Here is a 27,906-nt window from a genome sequence, read left to right on the forward strand (position 1 = left end):
AGCTTGCTTGAGAGTCCTCTGCTGTGGATAGCCAAAACACAGAGGTGGGCAGCTTCAGGCCACGTGGACTAGGCTCCCACTGTCAACAGCCTCCCAGAAACCTAGGAGGGTCCTGGGGACCAGCTCACTCGGCACCCTTTTCTTCACAACCTTATCTACTGCCGACATAAACCGATAAACGAGGAATATTTTCCTAGGCCCTGCAGCTCCTTGCCAAGTGGTTTGGGGAGTACACAGCGTTTAGGACCCTGGGGTGATCCTAGACTAATTACTTCCCTTCATCTACCCGCCCCCCACCCCCCTACCCCCCAATCTGTAAGGTTTTTTTTTTCAGGTAGCAACCGATGTTTGGCACTTTAACTTCCATGTTAATGTAATTAAGATGATGTAATGAAACTGAGATCTTCTGTTTGTTAGGCTTTTGGGACAGTCTCACATAACTCAGGTTGGTCTTGAACTTGTTATATGGCTAAGGATGGCCTTTAACCTCTGACCTTCTTGCCTTTGCTTCCCACGCCTTGGTGTTACGTGTGGATTAATTTTTATTTCTTTCTTTTATTGTTTTGTGTGTATAAGTGTTTTGTATGTATGTATTATGTGCACTATGGTACATGCCTAATGCTGTTGGATATCACGATCCACCATGTGAATACTGGGGTTCGAACTCAGGTCCTCTGCAACAAGTGCTCTTACCACTGAGCCAGGCCCTGGAGTTAATTTTTAAAATTCACAATGCACGCTTTTCCTTATTCTTAGCTCTGCTGCATCGCAGGTGTTCGTGTTCAGTGGGAAGACACAGTAGTGCTCAGCGGACGCTCATGCCGACCCACTTGTCTCCCCTCCCAGTTTGCCAACCCTCACCTCCCCAGAGTCCGAGTAGGACAGTAGGGAGAAGAGGTGAAAAAAATTCTTACCTGATGTATGCTCTCACAAACTACTTCTAGACCTCCTGAAAATATCTACAGCTAGCTTTTCCTCAAGGGATACTTTCCTGTTTTTCACAAACCTCCCATTCATAAATCTCATTATATAGCAATGGCTGCCCTGAAACTCACTCTGTAGACCAAGCTGGCCTTGAACTCACAGAGATCCATTTGCCTCTGTGTTCTGGGATTAAAGGTGTGTGCCACGGAGTCTGGCAAAATAAAGAGAATTTACCTCATGTTCTCCTTTCTTTTTATCTAATTCTAAATCCTTAGACTTTCGTCAGCACCCCGTCCCTCCTCCTACTGAGGTCTTACACTTTCAGATAACCTCTTTGAAATGATAAAGCCACTGTGTGTCCTTGGGTCAGGGTTAGGGTTAGGGGCCTTTGGGTAATACTTCCTGCTGGAAATTCATGCCAGCACAGGACAGAGAGAGCTAATCTGTTCTTGCTTTTAAAAAGACTTTCTGGTAATAAGCAGGGAATTGATGCTTTGTGTTTCCTAATCATGTCTACCAGCCATAAAAACAGTCTGCTTAGCTATTTCCTCACATCCTTCTCAACTTGGGCTGAACTGAGGATTAACTCAGAGGTCACTGTAGTAGCTCTCCCTGAGATCTGGCATCTCTGCCCCTCTCCTCAAAGCCCGCAGGGCAGTGATGGGTTGAGACCGTGTTTGTGCACACACTCCCGGATATGGCACTTGACATCTGGCTCCTCTTTAGCGGCTTGAGGAGTCATGACAGGATGCATATTAAGTACCAAGAGGGACTAACTGCCCCAAACTCTTTTTTTATAGATGCCTCACGTTGGGGGGTGGAGGTGGGGGGGGGGAAGGCCATGAGTAAAAAAAGAGGGTCCCGAGGCCCCTGAAGCATGAATGGAGACGGCCTACAGGAGGACGAGCTTCATTTTGAGGTGAAAAAGTAAGAAGCAAGTTTAGGAAGAGTAGACAATGGAAAACACTGCCTTCTGTGGGATGGTGGGAGCTAAACACAAAATAAAATAACCCTCCACAAAACCAACATGCAGTTCTTTCTCCCAAGGGAGATCACTCGTGGCCTGGGTGGAAAGCCAGAGGAGCAAGTCACCATTAAAATGGGCTGGAGAGATGGCTCAGAGGTTAAGAGCACAGGCTGCTCTTCCAGAGGTCCTAAGTTCAATTCCCAGCATCCACATGGTGGCTCATAACCATCTATAATGTGATCTAATGCCCTCTTCTACATGCAGGCAGAGCACTGTATACAAAATAATAAATAAATCTTTAAAAAAAAGAAAATATACTTTAAAAAATAAAAAAGAAAAAGAAAATGGGCCTATAAGTGATCCTATGTTTAAACTCCATGTGTTCTCTAACATAAGGAAGTGTTACCCCAGGGAACAGGAGATCGTGTTGTTGGTGAAACTAAAACAACTGGTCCGAACAGAGCACATACATATTAGCTAGACAAGGGGAGGGTGGGGCTATGGTGGTTTGAATGAGAATGTCCCTTGCAGGCTTATATAGTTGAACGCTTGTCTCCAGTTGGTGGAACAGCTTGGGAAGGATTAGGAGGTGTGAGCTTGTTGGAGGAAATGTGTCATGGGGGTGGGGGGAGTGGGGGGCAGGGGGGGCATAAGGTTTCAAAACCCCATGCCTCCCAGTTAGCCCTACTCCCTGACCTCCTCCTGCCCTTTCCCCCTCAGGTTTATGGTGTTTTTTGGTGGTCTGGCGCTCTGTGTATTCCGATGCAAAATTCTGGACCCAAGATCTGTCTGCAGTTCAGATGAGCGTGTTCTCACTTAGACTAGTCTCTGTTGTGTAAACTTTGCTCCCCAGTTATCTCTGATTGGTTAAGAAAAAAAGGCTGGACAGTCTGTAACTGGGCAGAAAAGAAGTAGGCAGGGCTTCAGTTCCAGGGCTTGGGGGTAGGGACCAAGAGGTGGGAGGGAAAAAGACAAAGGAAGAAGGAAGAGGGAGAGAAAGGACATGGCTCAATGGAGCAGATCCAGCCCAGACAGGATCAAGATTGGCAAGAAACCCGGGGGGAGGGGGCTTATGGCTAGGAGGTAGCCAGACCAGCTTAGAAAAATCAGTAAAAATTGTACCTGCCCAGTTATGGTGCTTAAAGCTTGTTAAATAAATCAACAGGCCCCAGTCTTAATTATTTGGGCGCTAGCCAGGTTAGTGGCACCTTCTAGAATTAATATTTTTTGACAACATTTGCAGATCGGATGGAAGTGCTCATCTAAGGTGTCAATGCCGTACCCACCTGCCCGCTGCCGTGCTTCCCCTATGATGGTCACATACTCAGTCTCTGAAGCTTTAAGCCCCAACAAACACTTTCTTTTATATGTTGCCTCAGTCATGGTGCCTCTTTACAGTACCAGAAAAGTCCCTAAGACAGGGATCCTATTCTGAGAGGAGGGAACAGAAAGAGCCAAGGCTTGTGGCTTTGGCACACAATGGAAGTGCAATAGGTTGGCATGCCAAGAATGGAATCCTGTGCAACAGAAAGTGGTCACTGGGACTGGAAAGCAGGGAAGTTGTCACAGGCAGCAAAAGATGCTCCTCTGTGCTGTAGGTGACAGATTAGAGAGAAGCTAACAGGAGGCAGGAGGCCTGAGATGTCATTACTGAGAGCCCTGATGGCGGGACAAATACACAGTGGGGAAATTAGAGACATTTCTGCCTCAGAAATGACATAACAACTGAGTTCATTGGTTTGAGAAATGGCAGAGCAGCAGCCAGTAAGACTTCTAGGAGGCTGGGTTGACACTGTTCATGGGAATAAACATAGGCAGAGGCCAGGACTGGTGGCTCAGACCAGTGACCGCTTAGGAGGGAGTAGGAGGATTTCCTTGAGTCCAAAGCTACCCTGAGCTATAGATTAGGTTCCCTGTCAGTTTGGGCTGAGTGAGATCTTACCTCAAATGAACTAACAAACAAAGAGGATGTAGGTCTGGGGTGGTAGCTCAGTTGGTAAAGTGCTGCTTGCCTTGCAAACATGAAGGCCTGAGTTGTAGGCTAGCGCCCATGCCAAAGTTCCAGCCACAGTGGTAAGTGGTGGTGTGCGCTTGTAGTGCCAGCCTCGGGGAAGAACGACACCTGCGGCTGTCCTCAGGCCTCCACACACATGGGTACACATTCCATGCACACTTATAAACGTGTGTGCACACATTAAAAAGAAAAATACACAGGCAGAGCAGCGGCTTTGAGTCATTCCGTCACTCACCCAGTCATCCGGCCGACATCTGTTAGCGCTGTCTGCTGACAGGAGGTACCCATGACCACAATGTCTTCTGATAAGTGCCATAGACTGAGGCACAGACAGGAAGAGACAGGACAGGAGTATAAGCACGCCAAGGGCTGGGCGTGGTGGCACATGCCTTTAATCCCAGCACTCGGGAGGCAGAGGCAGGCGGATTGCTGTGAGTTCAAGGCCAGCCTGGTCTACAAAGCAAGTCCAGGACACCCAAGACTACACAGAGAAACCTTGCTTTGAAAAAAAAAAAAAAGCACGCCAAGGAATTAGGGCAGGTGCCTGAAAAGTGGTTTTGGTTTTTTTAACATTAAAGCTGGGAACATGCTTATGATCCCAGCACTTGGCAGGCAAGAAGATCATGAGTTTAAGGCACAGACTAGGTGCAGTCAGTTCGAGGCCAGCGTGGGAGTCCCACAGGCAGGTGAAGTCATGTAGTGTGCAATTCAGTGGCACCTAATAAACCAACAGATTAGGTCTAGTTCCAGGGAGTCTGAGTTTTTAGGGATAAGTATTAAGTTCACTAGATAAAAAATAAAAGGGGTGGGGTGGAGAAAAGCGTTTGAGGGTATAAAACCAATGTTTGTGGTGACATAAAGCCGGCAACTTCATGATGAGTGAAGGCAGATGGAGGGGTGATCAGAGACAAGGCTGGAGAAGGCCGGATAACAGGGTCTAAAGTTTAACTTTATGTAGAAAGCTAAGCTGGGCTTAGGTATGAACAAACTTTCCTTTCAGGAAGATTTATCTAGAAACAGTAATGGGGATGCTTCAGATGGAGAAGACTCGGAGGGCAGGGGAGGGATGGAGGGAAGAGAGAGGAGGTGATAAAAGTCTAAGCAAAGGCAACATTACAGCAACAGGAAGGAACAGAAACCAAGAAATGAGGATGAAGATCTTACATGACTTGAAGGCTGACTGAAAGTCTGACTAGGAAAAAAAGCGAAGGGTGATCCAATCTGATCACCCTGCCTTGGGTGCCTAGTATGTTGGGGGGACGGTCAGTGTAAGCTGGGTGTGCTGAGTTTATATTTTGAGAGGTTCAGCTAAGTGGAGGGCCTCGAATTCAGTTCGCTGTTTAGATTAAGGAGAGATGGGGACTACGGAGTTGAGAGTTACCTTCCTTTGGTAAGGGAAGTCATGATGCGTAGAAAGCATAAAACCTACGGTTGGACTCTCGGGACACAAGCTGAAGGTGTGTGACTAAGGTAAGAACTATGTAGCTGAGATGTGTGGTCAGACTAATGCCAGTGCAGACTTCAGGGGGCAGAAATGTACAATGGAACTGAAAAGGGAGAGAGGCAGGGGATGGGGACCCGTGGTCGGTGCTTTCACTGATAAAGCTTTATAATGCTATCGCTTAGGTTACGTTATTACCACAAGGGACCCAACAGACCATACAGATATCTCCACTTCAAAACAAGCAAGTTATTTCTCCGTTTATTTCTCCACAAACTTCTTAGACACAGTTTTTTCAAGTACGTCAAGTACATACAATTTCTCCTCAGAATCATCTTATAGGAGACACTCACTCACCAGCAATGGCTTATGTCCCCTAAGAACTATTCGTTTTGATCCCCTGCGTTTGCCCCCCCCCCCCCCCCGCCCTTGTTTCTAGTGCCTGAATAAGTATCAGTTCTTAGACACAAGGGGCCGTACCTGGGAGAAGGCAGAACTTACAGCTGGCCTGCCTCCCTTTTCTTTCCTTTCTTCTTTTTTTTTGTATTTGGTCCAGAAACTCTCCTTCAGCTTCTTAAGACCAAGCTTCTTCACAGCCGCTACATATCCCCCCCCCCCCCCCGCTTGCTACTCAGGGTCAGCAAAATGCTCACCTCATGCCCCGAATCTTACAGAAAAACCCGAGAATAGCTGTCTAGGTGGGAGTATGTTCACATGGGTTCTGGGTATGGGAGAGACGGGGCCCGGGCAAAAGCTTCTTAGGCCCTGTCTTTGCCCATTTTACCGGTCCTCTTTACCTCTTCCACTTGTGCTAGTCTGGGTTAAAGTCTGGAAGGAGTGACGGGAGGCCGGGGCTCGCTTTCTCTTGAAGTGCTGCAACTCTGGCTGGTGTCTGGGGCTGGTCCCTCTTCCCCTGCCTTCCCTGGGTACAGCGTTCTGGGGAGTGAGGCCGCTGGAGGCCTGTGGGGTAAGTCTGCGCTGCTTTCCCAAGGGCCCTGAATCCCTTTCTGCTTCCTCGTGCGTGCGCAAGTGAGAGGGAGGACGAGCAGGGAGGAGTGGTGGCTGACTGACTGAGGGTCTCTCTAAGGCCTACTACTTTTTAAAGAGCCCTCTTGTTAGTTTGAAGGCACTGGAAGAATTCAGCGTCTTGCCGGATGTGATGAGAGCCCCAAAGCCCTGCTTGTGGGAGAACGCGTAGGCAGAGCGGCGAAGGCTTGGGTGTTTTACTTTGGTGTGGATCGGGGGCGGCGGAGGGTGTTTCAGGCAAAAGTGAATCCTGTTCAGAACCTGTATCCAGAGCGGGGTGGGGGTTGGGGGTGGGGTGGGGTGGGGTGGGGGCGACAAGGTTTTCAGACATGGAGGCCAAGCAGAGGGGTCCTGAGTTGCGGCTGTGTAGGCTCCCCCTCACTCACCTTGTCCACATTGACTGGCCAGAGCAGTGGTTTGAGAAAGTTGTACCCGATCCCAGGGATCATACAGAGCACGGTGCTGAGGACGAGGCACAGCCACATCTGGGGCTGGCTGAGGCTGTTCCTGGCCACACCTGGGGACGGGTGAACCAGGAAAGGAGAGGCTGAAACAGCCTGGAGAAGGAGCTAGGGTCAGGGGCGGGAGCAATCTGTCAGGGCACAGCTACATTCTCCAGTGCCGAGAAGGAAGTCACTGATTTCCAGACAATCTAGCCTCCTGAGATGTAATATAAATGCAAACAAAGTCACTATATATTTTGCACTTTTCAGAACTACTCAGCCGATGCAGCAGTTTCCCTTTTTTGGTAGAAGGTTGCTTTGGTAGCTGGGACGGATTCAGACACCTTTGTCTCCCTCTAAAGGCTGGGCTGGACAGAGCAGGGGGAGGCACAGCAGGTTAAAATGCACCCTAGTGCATCCATACAAAAACAAATAGAAGGCGCCGGGGCTAGCAGGACAGTTCAGGGGGACATGCTGCCATGCCTGAGTGAGGGCTTGCGTCCCATTCCCGGGAGCCACGTAGTAGAAGGTGAGAACCACCCCTTCATGTTGTTATTTCTCAGCCTCTCTTCCTCTCTCTCACACAATAAATAATTACATAATAAATAAACATGGTAAAAATTGCAGGAAAAAAAAAAGAAACTTTTGGAGAAGAAAAATGAGTTAGTGGCCTGACAGGGTTAGGGTTAGGGTCAGAGTCAGGGTTAGGGTTAGGGTCAGGGTCAGGGTCAGGGTTAGGGTTAGGGGTTATGGTTAGGTTTAGGGTTAGGGTTAGGGTTAGGGGTTAAGAGTTAGGGGTTAGGGTTAGGAGTTAAGGTTAGGGTCTGGAACTAAGCACATGATAGCTAGTCTAGGTTTTGTTCATTTAAATGGCAACAGGGGAGTAGAAAGACAGGGTGCATCTGCAGAAAGGAGTTGGGCTGGAATTTCAAGTCATTTCATTGAAACAAACAAACAAACAAACAAACAAACAAACAAGGCTGTAGAGATGGCTCAGCAATGAAAAGCACTGGCTGCTCTTCCAGAGGACACAGGTTCAATTCCCAGCACCCACACGTCAGTTCACGCCTGTCTGTAACTCCAGGGGATCCAGCATCCTCACACAGACACTCACGCAGGCAAAACACATACCAATGCACACAAAAATAAACCTTAAAACAAGCAAAGAAAAGTCTCTAAAATGGTGCTGACCACTCAGCTGAGGCTTCGAAGATTAACTAACCTAAAATATTTGGGGTGGCAGGGGGGGTGGGGGGAAGGAGGGCTGGAGAGATGGCTCAGAGGTTAAGAGCACTGGCTGCTCTTCCAGAGGTCATGAATTCAATTCCCAGCAACCACATGGTGGCTCACAACCACCTGTAATGAGATCCAATGCCCTCTTCTGGTGTGCAGCCATACACGCAGGCAGAGGACTGTATACATAATAAATAAATCTTAAAAAAGAAAGAAAGAAAGAAAAGTACATTCATCTGGGCGAGGTGGCACATGCCTTTAATCCCAGCACTCGGGAGGCAGAGGCAGGTGGATCACTGTGATTTTGAGGCCAGCCTGGTCTACAAAGTGAGTCCAGGACAGCCAAGGGAAACCCTGTCTCCAAAAACAAAACAAAATAAAAAAAGGTTTTGCGCTCTGTTGGAGCAGAACTATCTATTTCTTTCTTTTCTTTTCTTTTCCTTCTTTCTTTCTTCCTTCCTTCTTTGTTTTTTTTTTTTTTCAAGACAGGGTTTCTCTGTGTGACTTTCGCTGCCCTGGACTGGCTTTGTAGACCAGGCTGGGCTAGAACTCGCATTGATTCGACTGCCTCTGCCTCCCGAGTGCTAGGGTTAAAGGCATGTGCCACCACGCCTGGCTCCAGACACTATTTCTTACTCATACCTCTATCTGAGCACCATAATACATAGTTTCTCGCTAAGCATTAAATTAACATTTCATCAGTCCCTCCCCATGCTGCACGCTGGCTGGTCAGGGCTTACCCAGGAACTGGAAGACGTTGGGGAACATTAGACACAGGCCTTCACTACAGAGCAAGAGCAAGACGCAGAAGTAGAGCCCCAGGCTGCCCCAGATGAAGGCGTGGTTTATCACTGTCCAGGAGGTTGTCCTCAGGGCAATCTGGAAAGCACTTAAGCGTGTAACGGGAGGTGTCTCTGCCCACCCCCACCCTCCCTTTCTACACAGATGGGCTCCCCACTCGGCTGCCCTCACTCTCATGTCACGTCACGTCACGGGGCCACACCTGCATCGTCATCACCCAGATCAAGGTGGTCTGCACCAGCAGGGAGAAGGACTGGAAGTCGGAGAGGTCCTTGCCATCATAGCGCTCCGAGTTAAAGATGGTCCCCATAGGGACGAAGAACAGCACGAAGGAGCTGTAGATGCCGTGTGCCAAGCACTTTAAGAACTCCTTCTTGTTGAAATACAGGTTGTGCTGTCCAGGCTCATACAGCTCTGGGTAACAGAGACTCCATGTTTCATTCACATCCTGGAAAGACCACAAGGTGAGGAGGAGGAGGAGGAGGAGGAGGAAGAGGAGGAGAGGAGGAGGAGGAGGAGGGTCAGGGCCTTTCCCGGGTCCTATCCCTACCACAGTAGTCCGCTACTGGGCTTGAGACGCACAACAACTGCCCTCTCCAGGCGAGGCTCTGTCTGTAGAAGGGGGGTGGGAAGTACTTGGAGGCAGTTAGGATTAGGGGGTGGCTCAGGGCGGCTGGAAGGGAGGAGGGCTGAGCTGGGGGGGGCAGTGAGGAGCTAGGGCTTAGGCCCCAGGCTTAAGTGTTCCTTTGGTTAATCAAAAGCCAGTGGGCAGAGGCAGGAAAATGAACTAGGATTAGCAAAGCCCTAGAAGCCATTCTTCCTTTATTGTATTCCTCTTTGGAGACTTTATCTGCTGTGGTGCCCAGACATGGAGGTGGGTAGGAGAGTCAGGGAGAGAAAGAGAGATCAGGACTCCTACTCCAGAGGTACTTTCTATCGAAACAGACCCTGAGCCCTGGGCTGGTTCCCTGTGCCACCAGGCGTTATGCCCAAAGCCTCAGAACTCTCACCGAGGCAGTCCTGCAGCAGTGAACAAGGCCTCTCCTTTCTGTTTCTTGCTTTATCAAGTCTTGGCTAAATGGTACTTTTCCTCTCACTAATTTTTGGAGGGTATCTTGCTCTCCCTTGTACTAGCCAGGGGGTCAACTCCTTTCCCCACTCTAGAAATTTCCTTTGCACAGGACAGAGCACAGAGAGAGCTCACTGCGGCTTTCTTTCTCATTCCTTGAGTCCAGAGTCTTGGCCCTGTGTACAAGACCTGCCCCTGGGCCTTACCTTTTCTTTCTTTCTTTTAAAGAGATTTATTTATTTATATTTACAATGTTCTGCCTGCATGTTTGCCTGCAGCCCAGAAGAGGACACCAGATCTCATTACAGATGGTTGTGAGCCACCATGTGGTTGCTGGGAATTGAACTCAGGACCTTTGGAAGAGCAGGCAGTGCTCTTAACTTCTAAGCCATATCTCCAGCCCTGGGCCTTACCTTTTCAAACAGACTCAAGCCCAGGACAGGGAGGGATGTGTAGACCAGGTTGTAGCAGGTGATAAACCAGGTGTCGTACACTGTCTGCAAGAGTATCAAGGAGATGTTTTTTTTCAGATTACTTTCTTTTTTTTGCTTTTGTTTTTGTTGTTGTTGTTTGAGACAGGGTTTCTCTGTGTAGTCTTGGCTGTCCTGGACTCACTTTGTAGACCAGGCTGGCCTTGAACTCACAGAGATCAGCCTGCCTCTGCTTACCAAGTGTCAGATTACTTTCTTCATGGAGCCCAAGCTCTCCCTCTCAGGTCCAGTGCAGCCCTCTCCTGGTCCCCTCCCATCTCCCCACTACTAACCTAAAGTGAGATTAGTTAGTCTCCAGAAATCTGATGTAGAACCCCAGACTTTCTTTGATCTCACTCTAGAACACACATTCCCAGACCGGGGCAAGGCCATGCTGGGCTTTCAGAACTGACCTGAGAACTGACCTCACGGCCAGCACTGTCCCTCTGGGTACAGACAGGACCCAGGGCAGCTCTCAGGGAAAGCTAGCCATAGCTGTACCTTTACCTGCGTGCTGGCACTCAGTAGCCTCTGTGGCCCGTGGACATTTCCCGACAGGGCAAGGAGAAGAGATGCTATGACTCTTCTCCAGCTGGGTGCTCCATGCTGGGACCCCTTTCCTTATTTACTATCCACTCCCAAAGACCAGCTCAGCCTGAGTAAGATTGGGTGTGTCAGTCTACAGTGTCAGAGTAATAAATCCACAGGCTGTTTCCCCTCCGGGACTCCTTAAGACACTCCTGAAAGGCTTGTCACAGGAAGAAGGGCTCTTTATGACACCAAAACCTTCATTTCCTCTAGGTTGTGACTTCATATTCGAATGTGAAACTGATCTATCAAAGAAACGCTTTTGTGGGTCTTGGGGCAGACCTGGGCAGCTATCGTTCAAAGGGGAGGTGACTAGCACGGCAGCCTGCCGCCTGTCATGATCCCAGAGCCTCCTGGAGGCTGACCCAGTATTTAGTTTGGACTGTGTGGATGATGTATAAGGATCACTGTCATTATTCATCTACAGACTGAAAATATACCAGTTTAAAGTACTTTGGGAGCATGTAGAATGTAGCTATTATAGCTTTATGATTCTGATGACTTAAAATAAAGATGGATATCCCATATTATAATCGCAAAGCTAAAGTCAGTTTTTAAAAGTGGTGAAATTCCCTCTTCTGGCCTTCAAGGGCACAAGGCACGCATGTGGTACACACACACACACACACACACACACACACACACACACACACACACACACACACACATATATATGCAGGCAAAACCCTCATACACATGAAATAAAATAAATAAATCTAAAAACAATAAAAGCAGAGGGTTATTAAGCTATTATGGATAACAACAGAAGGGTAACTCTGGACGCTAAGAGAACCTCTGATTTTTCTCAGTTATATATGTTGAAAATTCTAGTGTCAGTGTGAGCTCATTGGAGAGCTCTGAAGGTGGCAGTTAGTAACGGAACCTTTATGATCTGGAAACGCAAAGTTGATGTGGGTTTGGGATTAATATAGGATGAAGATGTGGATGCAACACTAGAGAAGAAAAACTATGTGCATAGGCTAATTAGAGTCTTGGGGATGGCTGCCTGATCTTGGGGATCGCCGCCCAATGTCTTACCTGTGCAGAGAAGCCGTTGTAGAAGGCGTACCAGAAGTGCACCAGGGTGAAGGCGAAGTTTTTGTAAAAGAAGTAGCTGAGGAATTTGCACACGCGGTTGTAAGACCAGCGGCCATGCACCAAGAGAAGGCGCTGGAGATAGCGGAACTGGCCGAAGGAAAAGTCGCTGTTGAGCATGGCCTGCACGCCTTCGTGGCCGCTGATGCCGACCCCAATGTGGGCAGCTGCAAAGAAACCCCAGATGTCCCTGAGACGTGAGGAAGATGGCTCGCAGGGCTCTTACCCTGGAAGGTGTGAAGGGAACGCGGAGACCAGGCCGTGCACGCCTCCTAGCTCACTGTTAGGAACACTGTCAGGCCTAGTTAGACTGGCTCCTTCTTAGTGGACTCTGTCTTTTTCACTGATCACTCTTTCCCCACACATTGGGAAGCAGCCCCTTCTGCACTTTGTTCTGGACTCTGTCACTTAGACCGCTTGCTGTGGCCAGCACTGCAGGGCTGTCCTTTGCCACCTGGGCTCTTTCTTACTGTTCAGATAAAGGAGATTTAAATTCCTCCTTGTTATCCACAGAAGCTACTTAGGTGAACGGAGGGTACAGAATGAATGTCAATCTAATACAATAGTTAATTACCCACATTATTTAAGGGGCTAAAATGTAACCATTCAGAGGAAATGTGCATACTTTGTTAGTGAGAAATAAACTCTTCAGGGGACTTAATGATTCTTGTTGGATAAAGCAAGATTGTACTGGTAGGATATAGGACTGAACTAACTTTCTTTCTTTCTTTCTTTTTCTTTTGTTTTTTGAGACAGAGTTTCTCTGTGTAGCCTTGGCTGTCCTGGACTCACTTTGTAGACCAGGCTGGCCTCGAACTCACAGTGATCCACCAGCCTCTGCCTCCCAAGACTGAATTTCTTAAAATCTGTAATTACTTTGTGGAAATTCACACTTTTGGTCACGTTCACTGATTTTCTCATGTACACCTACACGATTGCTTAACAGGATGAACTGAGTTTTCCTTTTCTTTTTCCCAGAGACCGGGTTTTTCCTGTGTATCCCAGAACTCCACTCTGTAGATCAGGCTGGTCCTGAACTCAGAGATCCACCTGCCTCTGCCTCCTTCGAGTTGGGATTAAAGGCTTGTGCTACCACGCCCAGCTAGGATAACTCAACTTTCTAAAGCCCCAAAGATTGGAACAGGAACCCTTTCAGAATTGACGCAGAGGCTGGGCTATCTGGTGAGGTTTTGTTCATACTTTAGAGATCAACAACTCTCTGGGGATGCACTTGAAATTTAAACCAGAAAAGTTTAGCTGTTTGCTTCTTCTGAAAGGAATTACAGTAAATTGCCGACTCCCCTCCAGGCGGGGGAGGCACAGCAGGTTCTAAGGAGCATGACCTTAAGACCACAGATTTCAAAAAAATAGGGAAAATGGCTGACTCCTGCCAAGAGGCTCTTTCTGCAGACTTCTGCCATCTCTTCAGCTGGGATGGCAGCTGCACAGGCTGCTGTGACGTGAGGGTGTGAATATATTCATGTACGGCCATGCACATCCGTGTCTGCACTTACCTGTCACCGAACAAGTGAATGGATCTGAGTTTGTGTGTGTCTATGGACCTAGATCTAAGTGACAGTCTCAGGGTAAAGGAGTTGCAAACAGTAAGTGCATGCTTCTAAGTCAACAGTGCGCACGGAACCAGCTAGATCAGTTTTACCCATGGAGGAAGGAAGGGGGATAGGCCACAGGTGGGGGCTACTGCCCCCCTCCCCCTCACATGCCTTTGATCATGCTGATGTCATTGGCCCCATCCCCGATGGCCAGTGTCACCACCTTCTTGTACCTCTTCACCAGGTCGACCACTTGGGCCTTCTGAAGGGGTGTCATCCGGCAGCAGATCACCCCCTTGCACATGCATGCTGTTCGTAGCAGCTCCAACTCCATGTTCCCTTCTAGGGCATAGGCCTGCAGCACCAGGACACACTCACTCAGCGTGTTACCCCAAAGGCTCTGCGGGTCCTCGCCTGTCTTTTTTAGGGCAGGCCTAGCTCCTCACGAGGTGCTCTACCCGCCAGGGGGCCCGCCTCTTGAATTAGTTCTGGGTGACATCTGGCTGAGCCTCCAGTGGGAAACCATTCAGGGCCTCTCATGGCGCCAAGGTGGTCAGCAGGCGTCAGGCACACGGCTCCTGAGGGACCTGCCCCACTCCTGTGCCCCCTCCCCTGAGTAGCCAGCCATGTTAGCAGAGAAGGGTGGGTGTAGAGTAAGGAAGCGATTTTCTTTGGCTTTTCTTTCTTAGATGTCTTCCGGGTAAAAGGGGTACCCCAGGGAAGGGGAGTAGGGTGACTCGTAAAATAGGGAAAGGATGGAGTTCCCCTGAGTTGGGTTGGACCTGGGGGTGGAATGCCTTGAGACAAGGAAACAGAGCTGTCGCTGTGTGCTGCCCACCAGACTGTAGCCATTGATGACCAAGCCATAGCTGCCGTTGGGCACCTCGTCAAGGACTCTGAAGGGCATTTGGGGTTTCCTGGCGAGGTAAATGTTTATGGGATCTGATTCCAGTAGAGACTCAGGCTTCATCTTCTCCCTCGCTGTCCTGGAAGCCAAAAAAAGCACGGTCAGTGCCTCATCTGAGCGCTACAGCTTCCGGAGGAAAAAACAAACCAACAGGATGCGCCCAAGGCAGAAGTGAGCAAGGGAGGCCCGGGGCCTCTGCAGAACAGCACATGGCTCCCCCGCCTGAGGCCTCTGCCGCCATGTTCACACTTCTCCACCCGCATTCTGAGTTCTTTAGGCCAAACGCCTCTTTATAAAATTATCTCAACCATTTTGGGTGTTTTGTTTCCTTTTTGGCATTTTTTCCTGTGGAGGGGGCCACATTTGGGGAAAGGCGAAAGGAAGGCTTGGGTCCAGACGGAATTTGCTTTCCTGCGTGTACCTGAGTTCTTGCAGGACAGTTTCCCTGTCTGTGCCTTCCACCGTGAACACTCCATCCATTTCATCCTTGAATAGCCTACAGGCGTAGGCGACGTTCACAGCTGTCTCTATGGAAGGGGGAATACATGTCTCATTTGACTGTACGTACAGTGCAGGTCACATGGATGTCCACGTTTGCCTTGGTGCAGTTGCAGTGCACTTTCTGTTCCTGTGAACTGTAGTCAATGACAGGTGAGTGTCTACCTGGCTCTGCCTTAGGAGTCACTTAGGAACAGCCGAGCTTGCTCAGGCTTAGTCTCTCTAAGAAGCCTCCCTGTTTGTGTGAATGTGTATGAGTGTGCCATAGCACACGTGTAGAGGCCAGAGGAGTGTGTACCACATGCACGTGTGGGGGTCAGAGGGCAGTGTGTGCCATGTGCATGTGTGGGGGTCAGAGAGCAGCATGTGCCATGTGCACGTGTGGGGGTCAGAGGGCAGTGTGTGCCACGTGCACATGTGGGGGTCCGAGGGCAGTGTGTGCCACGTGCACATGTGGGGGTCCGAGGGCAGTGTGTGCCACGTGCACGTGTGGGGGTCCGAGGGCAGTGTGTGCCACATACACGTGTGGGGGTCAGAGGGCAGTGTGTGCCATGTGCATGTGTGGGGGTCAGAGGGCAGTGTGTGCCACATACACATGTGGGGGTCAGAGGGCAGTGTGTGCCACATACACGTGTGGGGGTCAGAGGGCAGTGTGTGCCACGTGCATGTGTGGGGGTCAGAGGGCAGTGTGTGCCACGTGCATGTGTGGGGGTCAGAGGGCAGTGTGTGCCACGTGCATGTGTGGGGGTCAGAGGGCAGTGTGTGCCACGTGCACGTGTGGGGGTCAGAGAGAAGAGTGTGCCATGTACACATGTGGGGGTCAGAGGGCAGTGTGTGCCACATGCACGTGTGGGGGTCAGAGGGCAGTGTGTGTCATGGGCACGTGTGGGGGTCAGAGGGTAGTGTGTGCCACGTGCACGTGTGGGGGTCAGAGGGCAGTGTGTGCCATGTGCATGTGTGGAGTCTGTTCTCTTTCTCTACCATGTTGGTCTCAGGGAGTGATGTCAGGTGACTGCAGTCTTGGTGGCCAGCACTTTCTCCCTCTGGGTCACCTTGTTGGCCTGTGGACATGTCTCTCTGAACAGTCCTGTTCCTATTTCTATGCTAGATTTTGTAAAGATAGCAACAGGCTCAAGTTGCAACATTTCTTCATATGAAGAGAGCTGGAATTTGGAATACATTAATACTTAAGGAGAAAGTTAAATCCAAATCCTGGCTAAAGGTGTAACAGGATTCAGGAGAGAGATGCGTATTTTCCCAGAAATGTCTGACTGGAAGTCCTTGGGGGATTCATAGGGCTGTCCAGGAGAAGCAAAGGAATTCTGAGTGAGAAAATGACCCATGTCCAGGAGTGGGGACAGGGTTCGGGGGAACATAAGGGGGTGATGGTCACAGCTCGGGAGAGAAGAGTATCAAGGTTTTTGAAGCCCAAAGGGATGTTTAAGTCACGAAGTCACTGCCGGCCCCTGAGCAGAGGGGTGAGATAAAGCTAGGATATGCGAGGACGAATAAGCTGAGGGCTGAGTGTATACTGTGCTGAAATTAGCACGGGCACGAGGGAGAGAGAGACAGCAGTGGACAGATGAAGGCTGAACAGGGGCGGCAGCAGTCAAGGTTTTCAGAGGAGACCGGCATATGGTAGGAAGACAACGGAAAGGATCCTGCTAAAGACAATGATATAAAGTGACCACCAGGGCGGAGTAAACTACAGGTTATGTACAAAAGTGGAGAGGGAGGCAGGCATCTGCTCGGATACACTGCGGCTTGCCAAGCGAGGAAGGAAAGCCAAGGCCGGGTGGGCAGGGAGAGGGCTGTGCGCAGGCTGGTCCCTTTACCTTGCTTATCGCCAGTCAGAACCCACATTTTAATTTTGGCTTCGCTCAGGGTGACAATCGTCTCAGGCACTCCACTTTGAAGCTTGTCTTCTATGGCTGTGGCTCCTAGTAACTTCAGATAGGAGATGATCGGTTAGCGAGCGGAAGGATGCCAGCGGCAACGCCAAGTGCTACCTAGACTCTGCGCAGGCGCCTCCACGCTCCGCGCTCCGTGCTCATGGACCTGGCACAAGGGTCTCGGGTAGGGGCGGGGAACTCAGCCTCTGACACACACAGCTCTTGCTTATTTGCTTTTGTTTTCAAGATGTAGCTCTGGCAAATCCTGGAACTCACGGTGTAGACCAGGATAGCCTGGAACTCACAGAAGTCAGCCTGCCTCCACCTCCCAAGTGCTGGTATTAAAGGCGCGCGTCACTATGCCGGACAGTACACATGTGTTTTTTTTTTTAACCATATAGTGAAGCAGCATTAGAGACTGGAGACACTAGAGTCCTGCCCCAGTGGTACATGAAGCTGTGTGCTCACACCAAATCATCCGCGTCTTAGTACCTTCACTTCCCCCTCATGTGGTAGCAGGTTTCCTGGCCCCAGAAAGGGGTGAGTCCCAGAAGACGCATCTCCACCTTTCCCTGCAACCCTGCAAGAGCTGAGGGTGCTTCATGGCTCGATCCCAGTGAGACCAGGGTCTTGGTCTAACCCTCAGCCTGTTTTATGGAATTCCTAAGGTGTGGATGTGGGGATGGGTCCCACAACCAAACTGAGGAGCTGGGAGATGGACAAACTACTGAGTGAGTTTTTGTTAGATCTTCAGATGGGCAGACAAGAAGGAAGATGAGATGGCTACCACCTTCTGCTGTTGCCAGCATGTTGTCTTTCTACAGTGGAGCTAGCCTGATGAGTCTGGTAATGCACACATGCATGCACGCACACACACACACACACATGCGCGCACACACATGCACACACACACATGCACACACACATGCGCCTCTTTTTGAGTCATCTTAGCTTCTCTTTTTCTTGTGCCCCCCAGCCAATCCACATGCATCCTACTGACTTCTTTCTAAGAACAAAGCTGTGTACTATTGGCTTCTTTCTCCTTGGGAGCTGCTCTGCACACAGTGGTGACTTAAGCTGCTCTCTCGCTTCTCTGCTTGAGCCCTCCTATGGTTTCCCAGCCCCACCTCCCCAGGGCCACAGTTACAGCTGTGTGCTCCCATAGCCTGCTCCATGCCCTGCTTGGGACAAGACCCAGGGCTTTACGTGTGCCGGGCCAGCACTCTACCAACTGTGCTATGTTCCTAGCCCCAAGTTATGGAGTTTCTCTGGGCAAATTTTAGGTAGTAAGAAGGACTTAAAAAAAAAACTATAGGCAGAACAATATTTTCATCATAGATTTAGATGACTCAGGGTATGTTCACTCAGCCTGAACTTCTGTACCTAGTCTCCCAGGCATGGAATTTTGGGGCTTTCTTGTTGAGCCTGCCTATCTTCCTCCCAGAGGCAGCCTCTGCCTACTGGTCCTGCGGGGCTCACTCTTAGAAGCCTGGCTCAGTCCACGAGCTGTCACCACCACCTCCGCCCCCAGCGTGTCTCTAGTTCCTTCAGGCTCACCATCAAGTCTCTCTCAATTTCATCATAGACGTCAGCTAAGTTTCTTTCCCGATCTTCTAAAGTCAGGCAGGCTTTAGTGTGCTTCTTAATCCATGTCTGGAAAAATGATTTGTCCAGCTCCCGGTAAGCTACCATGAGGGTGCGGAGGCCTTCACTGGCAAAGTCCTGGAAGACATATGTGTGTGCCGAGTCAACGCTGGGCAAGGCTGACATATGGGCCCATCCGCCTGTAAAATGGGGGTTCCTGGTTAGTACCACAGGCCTGGGCTTGTGCTTTCTAAGCAAAATGTTCCAAGGAAGTCAGGCGAGGTGATGCATGTATGTAATCGTAGCATTTTGGAGACTGAGATAGGAAGACCCTAAGTTCCAGGTCAGCCTGGGCTACATAGTGAGACTGTGTTTCAAAAATTAAAACCAAGCAAGGATGGGGAAAATAAGAAGGTTGAAAAAATGCCCCCAGTATAGTTTACCTAGAATTTGTTATGTGATTCAGGGGAAAACCAGTCTTCCAGGTTCTTTCTTCTATGATTTGGATAATAATGTGCCCCTTACAGAGAGGAGGATGGTGATTATGGCATAAAAACAGAAGGAGTAATAAGCCAAGAAGGGGTTGTGGTACGATGATGATATGTAAAAAGATGTTACTACTTTTTGCAAATACACATTCAGTTTCCCCACCCTTTGTTTGTCAGGCACTTAATGGACAACTCGGGTAGCAGACGCTTGCTGTCTGGCTGCGCCTTACTGTGCAGCCCAGAAGCTATAGACCACTGTGCTAATGAGTTTCCTCATGTGCGCGCATGCATTCTCTCGGGTGAGTTAGTATGTGCTTGTCCCTTGGTCACAGATGTATCGGAGTTAGGCCTAGGCATCCGTGCTGCAGGGGCGCATGCTTTGTGGTAAGGAGGCTGCTAGGTGAGAGGGCAGAGCTCATGCATCTGAGGATGGGCTAACAGCAGACACCTTAACATCAACAGCAGCTCTACACTATTACTAATAGGGGAAAGTCAGTGAGAATTCACTGGCATTAGAAGATTGGAGAAATATGTTTTTATTCCCTGTACAACTTCTTAGCTGATGTTAATTCCATGTATAAAAAACATGAGGCAATACATATAGAAAATACCAAATCTTAAGTATGTGTCTTGTTGGGCCAGAGAAGGTCTCAGGAGATGTAAGAAGGAAGTGATGGTGGCAGAAACTGGTTTTCTATTGGATATAGTTAAGAGGACAGAACAGCAACAGATTTGTTAATCCACTTGACAAATCAATTTACACACTACGCTAACACTTCTCACTCCTACTTGTGTGGTTTTCTTTTCTCTTAGTGTGTGGCGAACCATGGCCTGTTTCTATGTAACCTGTCTGCTGATCCCTGTTTTAGTGGCCTGGAGTTGTGCTTCTGTGTATTGGAGTTTAACTCCTACAGGTTTGCCCTTTAGTGGTGTTTAGTGTAGTCCAGCCTGTTAGAAGCGGCTCTTAAGGCTGGCGTCAGGAACCATGTCCACATACTTTCGTATTTCCGACCAAGTCTGAAGTACTTCTATGAGCATCCTTTGAAGGTAGACTGGGGAAATGCTCGCTGGGAAGTTGCCCTAGATAAGAGAGCGGGCCATAAGAGACTCTCGCATGGCATGAGAGGGACGTGCTGCCTTGGGTGGGACACACGCTGACTTCTTAACACTTACTTGAGGTGTGGGCTGGCAAGATCACTCAGTGGGTGAAGGCACCTGCTGCCAAGCCTGCCAACCTGCGCTAGATCCCCAGGACTCACATGGGGGGACAGAACCGACTCCTGCAAACTGTCTTCCAACCTCTATACTGGTCGGGGTGCCCACTCACCCACATACATACCCAGATAATTCATCTTAAACACTTGATATGCAATTCACATACTGTAAGACACATGGTGCTCACCACTATCTCCTGCCGGAGCATGCTCACTAACCTCCAGAGAGACACATGTGCATCAGCGTCACCCCACTCCTGACTTCTGCCAGCACTGCAGGCACTAATTTACTTTCTCTGTTTTGCATTTAAACTCTGTGTGTGTCTCTGTCTCTGTTGTCTCTCTCTCTCTCTCTTCCTCTGTCTCTGTCTGTCTGTCTGTCTCTCTTCCTCTGTCTCTGTCTGTCTGTCTGTCTTTCTCTGGCCCCCACCCGCCACCCCTCTCATGTGTGTAAGTCAGTGGACAGCGGTGGTCCTCTCCTTCCATGCTGTGGCCCTGGCTCAGATTACCAGGCTTGATCTGCTGAGCCTATCTAGAACTTTCTTTCTTTGCAGATTTGTAAGTTGAATCATGAAATGCTATCTTTTGGCTTTTTTCATGTACCATGTTTTCAAGGTTCATCTAGAGCAGCATGTACTTCATTCTTTTTTATTACCAAATATTGCTCTGTAGGGGAAAAAAAAAACACATCTCATCAACTCCTTTGTCTATTTAAGGACATTTGGGTTACTCCAGCCATTTTTCAGTCATGAATAATCTGCTATAAACATTCAAGTATGATTTTTTTCTTTGGATATGTTTCTCATTTCTCTGGAAACATAACTAGGAATGGAATTTCTGAATCACTCATGTGACTCTGTGCTTACTTTTCTAAGGAGATGTCAGACTGTATTCCCAAATGCCTGTGCCGTGTATGAGGGCTATATTTTTCTATGCCTAGATGACATTTATTATGGTCTGGCCATCTGATTTGAGCCATCATGGTGTAGGGAAAAGCAGTATTTCATAGCTTTTTATTTGTATTTTCTCCTCTTTCTTTCTTTCTTTCTTTCTTTCTTTCTTTCTTTCTTTCTTTTCCCCCAAAACAGGGTCTCTCTGTGTAGCCTTAGCTGTCCTGGACTTGATTTGTAGACCAGGCTGGCCTCGAACACACAGAGATCTGCCTGTTTCTGTCTCCCTGAGTGCTGGGATTACAGGCGTGCACCATGCGCCCGGCTTTTAGTTCAGTTTCCATGAACAGTGATGTCAAACATCTCTGCATCTGTTTCCCGGTTTTTTGTTCTCTAACACACAGCTGTGTGTTAGTGCCTAGTAAGGTAGACTCTTCTACAATCTATTTCACTGATTTGCTCCTCCCTCTCCATCCTGTCCTTTGATCTTTTGAAACTGCTGCCTTTTGCACATACAGGTAGGATGTAGAAATCTGAGTGTACTGATCTGGTTTTCCTTTCTTGTGACAGCAGGCTGATGTCTCGGTCCACTCCATCCCGCCTCTCCTGAGACAGGGTTTCTCTGTGTAGTCCTGGCTGTCCTGTCGCCTCATAGACCAGGCTGGCTTCGAACTCACAGAGATCTGCCTGCCTCTGCCTCCCTGAGTGCTGGGATGACAGGCGTGTGCCACAGCGCCTGGCTGGGGCACTCTCTTTTTTATATGCTATATCCCAAACACTAGTGGGTGGAAGTAGAATAAGATAGGGAGAGGAAGGTGGCCTTGGGGATTTGATACCAGAGGGAGGTATCAAATAGCCTTGTGCTTGCTTTCTGACCTTTACCCTGAGGGCAATGTGTCTTGTGGTGTAAGGCCTCCGCATCAGCGGACCATATTCTGAAGCAAATACCAGATCTGTATGACCTCTAGGGCCTTCTTGCTCCACACGGTTCTTTGACGCAGAAGTTGGAAATGTGATCAGTGAGAAAACAACAAAATAAAACAGCTTTAGTCTTTGGTCAACCAAAGACTGCTGATGGCAGCACAGCCCTATACAGACACCCTGACACTGGGACACATTCCTGTCCTGATGTGAGGAGCCACCCATGGCTACCATCTGCTGCCACCTTAAGACTCACGTCTAAGTGGTCCATGGTCACTTCACAGAGGGACGCACAGGACGGATGGAGCAGCTCGGAGATGATGGTGTCTGCCCCCTTGCAGAACAGCATGAGCCGGTTTTCAGGCGTCCGAACTAGAGAGGAACACATTGAGCAGTCACCGCACAGGCCTGCTGCTTAGGAACCTGTTGGGGCTCACTGAGGGACGTCAGGAGCCTGTCCCTGTAACATTTGTTATAGCACTGCCACTTTTGGAGGCTAAGAACTCAATGGACACAGGGAAGTCAAGTAGCAAAGCTCATACAGCGATAGAGAAACTACAGGAGACAATTCCTCTGTGGGCTCACTATCCCCTGTGGGAGGTCCTGAAACGGAATAATACTGAGTTTTCGTTTTTCTTGATCTGAGGCTTGGAACTTGATATGCAGTCCAGGCTGGTTTGGAACCCATGGTCTTGCTTTCTGCCTTTTAGATGACAGACTACAGGTATGTACCACTACTCCAGCCACATCTGAACTCTTAGTTTCAGGGCTCAGACCAAGACTAGGACCAAGGATGGCCTTCTCATCAGTCTGAGTCCAAACTACAAAGAGCACGGTGGCGTTAATTACCACTGTTTGTCTCTCAGTATCGCAAGGGATGGGACACCACCCCATGTATAAAATCTATAGATTCTAAAGCGTCTGTATAGAATGCTATTTTCATCTAGCCTGTCTGTATCCTGCTATAGACTTTAAATCATCCTTAGATTATTAATTCTACCTAAGACAATGAAAATTGTCTCTGTGTGTGTTTATATTAAGAATCAACCTGGGGCTGGAGAGATGGCTCAGAGGTTAAGAGCACTAATTGCTCTTTCAGAGGTCCTGAGTTCAATTCCCAGCAACTACATGGTGGCTCACAACCATCTGTAATGTGATCTGATGCCCTCTTCTGGCCTTCAGGTGTACATGCAGGCAGAGCACTGTATACTTAATAAAAAAAATCTTAAAAAAAAAAAAATCAACCCTAGGGACTCAAAGGCTCTAGGAAAATATTACACCATGGAGCTACAGGCCCAGCCCAGTGCTATGTAAATAATTTTAATTCTGCTTTAGAGCATAAGAACAAATATGAACATTTACACATGCTCTAAACATATATGACTTTCATTTTGGTCCTGGGTATTGAACCTTGTGAATGCTCAGCTTGCCCGTCACCACTGAGCTATACGTTCAGGCTGCACACAACTGTTATTGTTATTATTCAGTCTGGATCCAAGGGTAAAGAGAGCCAGTAATTTTATTTGCTCCCATCTCTTCTGTCATGCTCAGGCTCTATGAATTAATTTTCTGTCCTCACTTGGGTTTGAGGGTGATGGTAAGTCACTAGTGGAAATCCCAGGGAAGGGACTTAGCACTCGGCAGTAAGTCCCTATTTACATATAAGAGACAATTGGAAAGAGATGAGATAAAGTGTATATGTATTTGAGGCAAAACACCTGAGAGAAGCCTTGTGAGTGGGGGAAAGAATTCATGTGTAGATGAAACAAAATCATTATGCAAATGTACGCAAAGGACAGAAGAGAGAAGAGAAAAGACTGGCTTAGCAGGAGCACCCACCTATGACAGACATCCTCTTGCGCTCGTTGCTGAAGTCCAAAATAGCCAGGAGCTGGTAGACTCGGGGTTTCCCCATTTCAATCACGGTGATGGTCTCGCATGTGCGGGAGTGGAACACAAAGCCGAAGTTCCGAGTGGCCGTGACCAGGGCTCCTTCATCTGGTGACTGGGCCTGGTACACCAGCTGACCTGACAGGAGAGAGAGAGAAAGGCAACAGAGCCTACAGAGATGAGCGACTAAAGTCCACCCACAAGGGAAATCATATTCAAGTGGCTCTCAGAAAGGAGCCTGGACTGGGATACAGTTTGTCAAAACCTCTTTCCGTGCCTCGCCCTAAAAGGCCAGGCCTTATTTCCAACTTCACAGTCTTCAGTTCGTATGACAGAGCCGCATAGTACATGGTACACACACAGGTGGGTGGCTACTCTAACTGTAGTGGGTCAACATGGCTCAGTTCCTGGCTTCCACTCAAATATACGGAGTCCAGAATCACACTTAAAAATTTTTTTTAACTTATTATAATTTATTCAGACCACATCCCGATTGTTATCCCCTCGTTTTTATCTTCCCGATCCCACCCACCTCCCTCTTTCACCTTACTGCCTTCCCCTCCGCTTCTGACAGAACAGACCTCCTCCCCCACAATATGACCACAGCATGCCAAGTCCCATCGGGATAGCCTGCTTCCCCTTCCGCTGTGGGCCTGCTGGGCCTCGCCACCAAGGGGAAGTGATCAAATCAGGGGCACCAGAGTTCATGTCAGAGGCAGTCCTGCTCTCCCCACAACTGTGGAGAATGAGCTGTCCGTTGGCTAGATCTGAACAGGGGTCTAGGTTCACTGCATGCAGTATCCTTGGTTGGTGCAACAGTTTGTGCAGCAACCCCCCCCCCCATCCAGATCTGCCGGCCTTGATGGTCTCCTTGTGGGGCTCCTGAACCCTCTGGGTCCTTCATTCCCTCCAGAATCACACAGCTTGATGGAGGAAAATTGAATTGTCAAATTCCACTATGTAAGATGATAAGATTGATGGTTTAGTAAAAATAGAGAATAATATATATGATGAGACTACTCAGAGCTCTTCTCTATGAAGTCTATGAAGGCTATAACTGGGATGCTGAAGGCCCCTAGAAAAGGCATTTTCTGCAGGCCATTTGCTCTTTTAAAAGGCATCACCAGAGACTTACCTTTGTGAATAAGGTAACTAAACATAATCTCAAGTCAGGCTTAGATATCTCTACTGAACAACCAACACTACTTTCTGCTTTAACTAGCTGCTTGCTGGCAGTCCCAGCGAGGCGGGGTGGGGTGGGGGCTCACAGGGCCAGGAGACTGGAGACTTGGGATCTTACCTATCTCTGTCCTTTCTACTATAAGATTTTAGGCAAGGACCTTGATCTCTTTTTAGCTTTAGTGTCCTCAGTGAAATGGGGTCCTTTGCCCCCTGTCTGCCTGCCTTAGATGATGCTGCAGGGATTATGGAAGATAAATGAAAGCAATTGGTAAAACTGTAAAGTGATACCCAAACACACAGTGTTACTGGTAATATTAACTGCATTGAGTTGAGAGAATACAATTCATTTGGTAGCCTAAATGCTTGTTTGCAAGAATTCTTAGGGCTGGAGAGATGGCTCAGCAGTTAAGAGCATGGGTTGTTCTTCCATGGCATCTGTGTTCAATCCCCAACACTTGCATGGTGGCTCCCGTCTCAGGGGATTTGACAGCCTCTTCTAGCCTCTGAGGGCACCAGGCATGCACATGGCACACAGACATACATGCAGGCAAAATGCCCATACAGGTAAAAATAAATCTTAAGCTGATGTGGTGGTATAAACCTTTTTAATTCTAGCACCCAGGAGGCAGAGGCAGGAGGATCTCTGTGAGCTGGAGGTCAGTTTGATCTACCATAGCAAATTCTAAGACAAGACTACAAAGAGAAACTCTGTCTCAAAAAAAGATGTGTGTCTGCATGTGTGTGTATTTTAAGACGACCTGGGTTCGACTTCCAGCACGCACATGGCGGCTCACTGCTACCTACCTATTACTCTAGTCTCAGGGATTCGATGCCCTCTTCTGGGCCCCACAGGCACTAGGCACACACGTGGTGCACAGGCACACACGTGGCGCACAGGCACACATGCAGGCAAAACATGCACACGCTTAAATAATATTAATAACATTTAAGAACATTAAAAACTTAATAATGAATAAACAGTTGTTTCTCATTCATTGTCTAAAATAGGTCTGGGTGAAAGTAGATGACTTTGCCATATTTGGTTACTAAAGAAACTAAGATGCCCGGTGATGACCAAGACTGAACTCACGCTTCAGGAAGTCTTGTCAAAGACAGTGGGGCTGATCAGATGGATCTATTCTGGAACCCACAGGTCTTCAAGATCAAAATGTCCTTGGACGGCACCACGTTCGACCCCTAGTCAAACTGACTCTCACTAAACCAGGAGGTTATTTTCCGCTAGCCGCCCACCTCGGTTATCGCTCCACTGCTGGTCGGCGCCTCCTTGTTCAGCATTTCTTCTTAGGTTAGGCTGTACAAAGGTGCCATGCCACCCCGCTTTCCAATCTCGGTCCCCGAGGCTCACTGCTCACCTTCCACCTTCTCTTCCGTCATTACCGTGTGGCACAGGGAGAGGCAGAGGAAGAACAGATACACCAGGTGATCGTCACTCTTCACGGCTTCCACCAAAGTTTTGTCGTAGAAGGAGAACTTAGGGTCGGCCAGCTGGTTGTAGGAGAAGTCAACCTTGTCGTCCTGGAATGGAAGTAGCAGAGCAAAGTTCTCAGCCACAGCTGTGCACTTTGTGGGGTGTCACACTGGGGCTGCTTCTGGGATCTGACAAGACCTGTGAGGAAACGAGAACAGGGAGAGCAAGGGAGATGGCAAAGGCGCAGAAGCGGGGTTCCTGCACGCAGACCTGGGCTGTTCGTTCACGTACGCCAGGGAAGCATGGCTTAGTGGCCTCTTGCCCCTTGCAGCCCTGTTACGCTAAATGATCAGTGGTGACTTCCAACTTGACTTTTCTAGTTCCCAAGTCCTATCAGATAATCAACCCTGAGTGTATGAAGGACAGCCTACTCTCTGTTAACAATGGGGTTTTTAGAAAACTCTTCTTTCTAGTTTCTTCTGTATGATTTAGCAGGCTGATAAAGGCATAGGTCCTGGGCACAATGACATCACTGTACTGGATCCCACAGAGGAAAACTGGACTGGAGAAGAATATTGGAAGTGCCACGTGGCACACTTCAAGACTGCTGTGTGTTAACATGTTTGCATATGCACATTGTGGCAACCCCCCAATAAATAAAAATGTAATAAAAAACCCTAAGAACCTAAAAACTTAAAATGAGAACAATAGTGCCAATAAACATGTTAGTGAAAGGAAGAGGGTTATTTTTTTACTATATAAAGAACATGAACAGACTTAAGAAGTAAGTGGGTGGGGGCTGGAGAGTTGGCTCAGTGGTTAAGAACACTGTCTGCTCTTCCAAAGATCCAGGTTCAATTCCCAGCACCCACATGGCAGTTCACAACTGTCTGTAACTCCAAGATTTGACACCCTCACACCAATGTACATAAATTAAAATTAAATAAAAATTAAAAGAAAGAAAGAAGTAAGTGGGTAACGTGGAGATATAGGAGGGGGAAGCAGAGCACACAACAACACAACCTAACAGTAAACAGAACATGGCGGGGTAAACAGTGAGACCCTGCAGGGCAGCTGTGGACACTAAGCCGAGGGGTCAGGTAAAGAGTCATGAGAGAGAACAAGTTGTGCTATACATCTAAAAAAACTGGAGAAAGCATTCTGAATACTTAAAAAAAATGTTTTGTTGATTCTTTGTGAGTTTCGTATCATGTACCCGACTCCCACTCACCTCCCCGCCCCTCCCAACCCACCTCCGGCCCTTGCAACCTCTCCCCACCCAGAGACTACGAAGGCAAACACTCGAAGGCATCTCGCTGTGTAAGCTGTGGTGTGTCACGCGCTGTGTCCCTGTGTCGTGGAGGTCCTGCGGCTGTGGTTCTGCAGG

General features: G+C 48.6%; 1 protein-coding gene across 4 annotated transcripts in view; it reads right to left on the reverse strand.

Annotated features, from left to right (window-relative positions):
- Positions 1 to 5,960: 5,960 nt before the first annotated feature.
- LOC311602754 (phospholipid-transporting ATPase FetA) overlaps positions 5,961 to 27,906 on the reverse strand; it is a 100,434-nt gene continuing 78,488 nt past the window's right edge. For 3 of the 4 annotated variants that reach the window (XM_084791263.1, XM_084791262.1, XM_084791261.1), the window contains 14 exons: positions 26,464 to 26,626; positions 23,858 to 24,046; positions 22,275 to 22,390; positions 18,479 to 18,643; positions 16,865 to 16,976; positions 14,953 to 15,058; positions 14,463 to 14,610; positions 13,796 to 13,979; positions 12,015 to 12,238; positions 10,332 to 10,415; positions 9,052 to 9,297; positions 8,789 to 8,927; positions 6,759 to 6,889; positions 5,961 to 6,633 (listed from right to left, as the gene is read on the reverse strand). In XM_084791263.1, the coding sequence (XP_084647389.1) occupies positions 6,439 to 6,633; positions 6,759 to 6,889; positions 8,789 to 8,927; positions 9,052 to 9,297; positions 10,332 to 10,415; positions 12,015 to 12,238; positions 13,796 to 13,979; positions 14,463 to 14,610; positions 14,953 to 15,058; positions 16,865 to 16,976; positions 18,479 to 18,643; positions 22,275 to 22,390; positions 23,858 to 24,046; positions 26,464 to 26,626 (2,202 nt within the window). In that variant the 3' untranslated portion in view covers positions 5,961 to 6,438. The remainder of the gene's footprint in view (positions 6,634 to 6,758; positions 6,890 to 8,788; positions 8,928 to 9,051; positions 9,298 to 10,331; positions 10,416 to 12,014; positions 12,239 to 13,795; positions 13,980 to 14,462; positions 14,611 to 14,952; positions 15,059 to 16,864; positions 16,977 to 18,478; positions 18,644 to 22,274; positions 22,391 to 23,857; positions 24,047 to 26,463; positions 26,627 to 27,906) is intronic. The other variant, XM_084791260.1, reaches the window with a different exon arrangement.

Source organism: Acomys minous, assembly GCF_964271855.1.
Source record: "Acomys minous genome assembly, chromosome: 8".
NCBI classification, from domain to species: Eukaryota; Metazoa; Chordata; class Mammalia; order Rodentia; family Muridae; genus Acomys; species Acomys minous.